Raw genomic sequence first — 6,000 nt, forward strand, 5'->3', positions numbered from 1 at the left:
GAAATGCGGCCGCCGCGGCCGGGATTCGATCCCGCGACCTCGTGCTTAGCAGCGCAACGCCATAGCCGCTAAGCCACCGCAAGGGGGTTCAATGTTACCGTGAAAGCGTGAGTGAGTGAGTGAGTGAGTGAGTGAGTGAGTGAGTGAGTGAGTGAGTGAGTGAGTGAGTGAGTGAGTGAGTGAGTGAGTGAGTGAGTGAGTGAGTGAGTGAGTGAGTGAGTGAGTGAGTGAGTGAGTGAGTGAGTGAGTGAGTGAGTGAGTGAGTGAGTGAGTGAGTGAGTGAGTGAGTGAGTGAGTGAGTGAGTGAGTGAGTGAGTGAGTGAGTGAGTGAGTGTGAGTGAGTGAGTGAGTGAGTGAGTGAGTGAGTGAGTGAGTGAGTGAGTGAGTGAGTGAGTGAGTGAGTGAGTGAGTGAGTGAGTGAGTGAGTGAGTGAGTGAGTGAGTGAGTGAGTGAGTGAGTGAGTGAGTGAGTGAGTGAGTGAGTGAGTGAGTGAGTGAGTGAGTGAGTGAGTGAGTGAGTGAGTGAGTGAGTGAGTGAGTGAGTGAGTGAGTGAGTGAGTGAGTGAGTGAGTGAGTGAGTGAGTGAGTGAGTGAGTGAGTGAGTGAGTGAGTGAGTGAGTGAGTGAGTGAGTGAGTGAGTGAGTGAGTGAGTGAGTGAGTGAGTGAGTGAGTGAGTGAGTGAGTGAGTGAGTGAGTGAGTGAGTGAGTGAGTGAGTGAGTGAGTGAGTGAGTGAGTGCACCCGAGTGAGTGAGTATTTCCGCATTCTGTACCCATCGAAGTGCGCCCGCCGCTACGAGGAATCGGACCCACGACGTCGTTCGCAGCCAGTGTTCTTAAATCATACCCAAATCCGAAACTCCGCTTCGGATTGCTTTCTGTGCGGGAGTAAAATGACTGATGAGCCACAAGACAAAACTCAACGCTGCCTGCCCAAAGGGCCCGAGAAAGCTAATCTAACTGAAAAAAAAGAAAATGCAGCCATTTCCACGAAGTGAAATCAGACGAAACAGCGGAGCTGTGGTCGTTCTGTTTCTGCTATTGTCGCGTGTCAACGGCACACGCTCAACTAAACACAGTTCCGCTGTTAAAATAAAGGTGCTGATTAGAAAATCCTGCTTATTTGGTTTTGCTCACAGTGCGTGACGAGATCTTATTTTGTTGTAGCCTTCAAGAAGTGGCGTATTGTACAGTCGAACGCCGTTACAATGAAGTGCTTGGGGCCTACGAAGTCATTCGTTATACAGGTAGCTTTGTTGTAAAGGTCGCGCACTGCACAGCTCACAATAGAAACGGGGCAGAATTATTCCTTCATTTTACAGATCGTTTCGTTGTAGAGGTGCTCGGCTGTAGTTCTGTTGTCCATAGGTAACGTGACAGTCGGCAGACACCCTCGCGGTTCGCAAACCACTGTGTCCAGGTTTTTAAAGCTGCACGTATGGGGAGATTCTCAGCTGGTATGACTGAACAGCTATGGCACCCGGCAACAGGACTTCATAACCACTGAGCCGCCGCTGAGGGTTAATGTGCCCTTCAGTTTAACGTCGTCTATATATATGAAGGCTGCTCAAAGCAATCCTTTGGCAACAGCGGCGTATATAGCTGCTTCGCAACTGAAGGCGAACTGCATCGTGACGGTGCGCGAGAATAGAAATTACATTGAAAACGTGCTTGCATAAAGTCAGTGACGATGGAATGAAACGCGAAATGCAAACCATGCGTCCGTTTTAACACACTTTTTTTCATATTTACTTCGCTGCACCGCTTACGACACGCGCAATCAGCATGTACGCTCGAGGCACTTTGAAAAGAAACCAATCTTGAGATATCGTCCTTTAATATGAAATGAGGGCTTTGCGAGAGGCCTATGGGGATTTATGCAAAGCGAGTCTCAAGTTTCTGAAGAAAAGGGCGCGCAAGCGTTGCCACAGAATCTGTTCGCCGATGCAAGATATCCGTGTGCGCATTGAAAAGCTGAACAAAGGCTCGTGTGAGCGCACTTCGCCTTCGTAAGGTAAATTGTTGCACGGGGCTTAACGGTTTGTGTGGCGTATGACATAACTTCGCTGTACGCGCTCGAACCGCTTCTTGAAAAAAACATATCGTGTTCGCTATCTCATATATCGCGCATGGAAGGCATCGCCCGATATCCAGGCATAAAGTTGCACGACTTAAATTTGGCACTTTGCGCAATCACTAGAGGCCACTGCGAAACTTCTTACCCAAGTTGGTTTACTTGATTGCGCTCGAACATTGCGGCAAAGATTCAATTTCATTTCGCATTGCCTAGAAATTGCATTTACATTTCGCTTTGCCTAGAAATGAGGCATTATTCCATATTTTATTAGACAGTTTTCACGTGAGATCACGAACGCAGCTCGTAATCGTGCTAGTTGGTATTCGAACATGGCGGTCGCAACGACGTCGGTGCACCGTATCAACACGCGCAGATTGTTTTACCAGATTGTCACTGCTATCGATTTGTCGCTCGCTGCAAGACGCGCGTGTGGTGCTGCCACGTTTCTTGTTCGCGTAGCTTCTCGAGCATCGTGGTCAATGCATGTTCGGTGTCAACATAAGCAAGATGGTGGCACGATGAAGCCAATTCAAACCATCTATTCGGAAATCACCTATCGCGAACATTCGTACATCCCTCGATCCGGAACTTTTGCGATTCGAAGAACCCCTATTCTGTTGACCTGCTCTGCTTTACTGACTATCTGATTGAGTATTTATACCGGCCGCACTTCTTTTTTTCTTTTCTCGAACATGATTATTGCTTTACCTCGGAAGCCTGCCGCTTAAGTTGAAAGGCATTTGACACGATTCTTTAATTAATCATCCTTAGTTGATATCGCGATTCCGGTTCTTGAGCTGTATTGCTTGAAGACGTGGACAAGTTATTTAACAAGGACCGTCTCATTACCTTATAGGGCACACGTTGTAGTTGCGCGATTGAAGCCGTTCAGTCACAATGCTTAAGGCGTGCCTACTTAGTCGCAATACCGAAAGTACAGAACCACTTTCAAGATTTACGATATCAAAATTGCGGCGAACTACATCGGCGTTCATCTTATTGCCTTCTTGAATGTGATATGATCTCGACCGGGTGAGGTGGGTCGTCACCGCAAGAGTCAGGAGACGGCGACGAAGGCGGGCATCGTGATGATGAAAAATGTAAAAGACTGTATTCCCTTCATTGGTACATGGTTGTGACTCTATCCGAGTCTCGAGCGGTTCTGCCTCACACGGGGACCAGGACGGCCTTACCGTAACTTCGCGGTCTTGTGGTGTAGCCGATGTCTCCTTCGGGGAACTTGTGGAAGTGTCAGTGCCTTTGTCGGGCTGCCAAGTTGACGGCCTCTTCCCCCTCGTGTCCTCTCCTTTGCGTCTGCTCAGGTCGTAGAGGTGATTAGGAGGATGAGGAGGAGGATGAAAGTGATTATGTCATCACGGGAAAAGCGCTCGGGCATGTTCCCTACATTTTAGAGGTAGAGTCTCCAGGAAGATCATAACCGCCTCTTGGGGATGAAGATAATTGTCCCGACACGGGAGCGTGCGCGGGTTTGGTTTCCCACAATTGAGATGCACAGTTCCAAGCCGATCATAACAAATGTCTTTCGTAACGCGCCCCGGACATGCACGTATTTTCGGGATGTGTGCCTGTCGAAACTATCGTTTCAGGATTTCCGCCAAATGCATATGCTTCTGTTTCTATTGAGTGGCTTCAGTGGCTTTTATTCGTTTCTTCTATCCCCTTTTATTCGCTTTAGCCTTTTCCCCAGCAGGGTAGCCAGCTGGTGCTTACACTAGATAACCTCCTTGTCATTACTTGCCTTTCTCTCTCTCTCTCTCTCTCTCTGAGTGGCATTGCAGTAGCACAGAGGTTCCCATTGGTCCTATTTGGTAACCAGCTTGGGCCACTAGGCTCGATCTCGCGACGCCGTCGTGGTCGTTCCATCAGGAGTCCGTTACATTGTCTTCATTCCATCGTCGTCACTCCAGCTTCGTCATGACGTCATCGTCGTCGTCACGTTGTCGTCACGCTGTCGTTGTGCCATCATCGTCACTTCAAAATTTTCGCCCCATTGTCGTCATGCCACCGTAGCCATACGGCCTTCGTCGTTCCATCGACGTCATTGCTTCGTCATTCTATCGTAATCATACTATCCTCATTCAATCGTAATTATGCCGCCATTGTCATGACACCGTATATCGTGACATCGTCGTCGTCAGGTGGTCGTCATATACTCATCATCCCATTGTACTTATGCCGTCATTGTACCATCCTGTACCCAAGTTGCCGTCGCTTTACTATCGTCCATTTCAGAATCATCGTCTCATTATCGTCGTGCCTTTGTGGTCATGCTTCCTTTGGCGTTTCGAGGAAGCCATTCCTCGTCTCATCGTCGTCAATGCGTGGTAGTCATGCCATCATAGAAGAGTCTGCTGCTGGGCCTGTTGGTACATGCTTGTAGAAACGACGGAACCCAGCCTTTAAGACGCAAACACCAGGAGAGAAATAGACGGACACACGCTGGGACTTGTTGTTACTAGTCCCAGCGTGTGTCCGTCTACTTCTCTCTTGGTGTTTGCGTCTTACAGGCTGGGTTCCGTCGCTTCTACATGCCATCATGCTTATGGGTGACCTTGGCAAGCGAGTGCAGTAGCAAATCGGGCCGATACTTGTGACAGTACGTCGCATGTATAGCCGAAGCAACGGAATTCTCAGCATGGCCGCTACAGATTTTAAACTAACGAGAATCACGCAATATAGTGCGTCTCTACCTTTCTTGAATGCTAATCGCATTACCATTGACAGTCATCGTGAGATGGGTTCAGCCTTATTTTTTTTAGGGCCACAAATCACAAAAGGTTCGAGAGAACATCACTCTGCCGCGCTCATAATTTGAATTAGGCGCTTGTTTCGACAGGTTATTGAAATAGCTCCTCTTCGTGGTAGCCTATCTCGTCAACAATAAATTACGTGCACGCTTAGGCATAGTGGCAGCAGCGAAAAAAAGTTCCATGCAGTATACACCAGAACAATGTGCATTGGTTTGAGCCTCATGTAGTTACACTTCAGATTAGTACCATCACGTGCGATCGAAATCGTGCGCACTTCTAAGTGTTGTTGACGGTAGAAACCGCCTCACGCAAGAAAGCTCGCATCTGACGGAGCGGAATCTTGACGCGACGGTTAGCAGAGCAACGTCGAGCCGGCTGAGGTATATAATAAAATTATATAGCGCTAATCCAACGTCAGTAGAGTAGGACTATAACAGTAAGACTTACAGTTAAGACTGGAAGAGTCGGTGGTATCACTAAATACGGATTTATCGAACTATGAGAAGATAGCGAATGCTCACTGGATTAAGCAGGAGTGGCCAGTCCTCGTGCAGGCATTCCTCGACATGTTCGGTGGCATCCATGAGATCCCGGCAGAAGACGACACAAACACAACGTGCGCTCACGCAGGGGCATCACATAACACTCGCCAGGAAATGGATGCGGCTACGGACGCCAGGTGGGCGAACGTGACACCAAGCCGCTGGTCGAGCCAGAACGGCGCACGAATCAAGGTCCTCCTGTGTAAGGTTGTAGTAGTTGGACGCTCGTTTCGCATGGCACCGCGTGGTACAGTGAACGACTGAATGCGCTAGAAGCAATTCCTATGACGATTTCCCGAGCCGTGTGCGGCGAGACGCGAGCATGCGCCTGTAGAACGAGCGGCGCGCCGCGTGTTAATCCACGCCCCTTATCGCGAACGGCCGGCTGTTGTCGCTGCTGTATACCAAAGCGTCGGGCTCTCCATTCGTTATCTCCGATCGCGGAACGACGCTGTTTGCCGCAGACGGCGGGATAAGCAATTCGCACCTATAGGGACTTTATTCGCACCGATTCCAAGGCCGATTCTATGTGGTCATAGCAAGTTTGTCGGCACGCGGAGGAGGGATTAGACAGTTTTAGTTGGGCGTCCGCAACAGCTCTGCGTACGCAGCA

General features: G+C 49.2%; 1 protein-coding gene across 2 annotated transcripts in view; it reads right to left on the bottom strand.

The window, feature by feature from the left end:
- LOC119445932 (uncharacterized) overlaps window positions 1-5,780 on the bottom strand; it is a 276,735-nt gene extending 270,955 nt beyond the window's left edge. Inside the window, exon 1 of one of the 2 annotated variants that reach the window (XM_037710238.2) lies at window positions 5,367-5,780. In XM_037710238.2, coding sequence (XP_037566166.1) covers window positions 5,367-5,429 — 63 coding nt within the window. In that variant the 5' untranslated portion in view covers window positions 5,430-5,780. The remainder of the gene's footprint in view (window positions 1-5,366) is intronic. The other variant, XM_037710237.2, reaches the window with a different exon arrangement.
- Between the last annotated feature and the right edge of the window lie 220 nt (window positions 5,781-6,000).

This window comes from Dermacentor silvarum, chromosome 3 (genome assembly GCF_013339745.2).
Source record: "Dermacentor silvarum isolate Dsil-2018 chromosome 3, BIME_Dsil_1.4, whole genome shotgun sequence".
NCBI lineage: Eukaryota > Metazoa > Arthropoda > Arachnida > Ixodida > Ixodidae > Dermacentor > Dermacentor silvarum.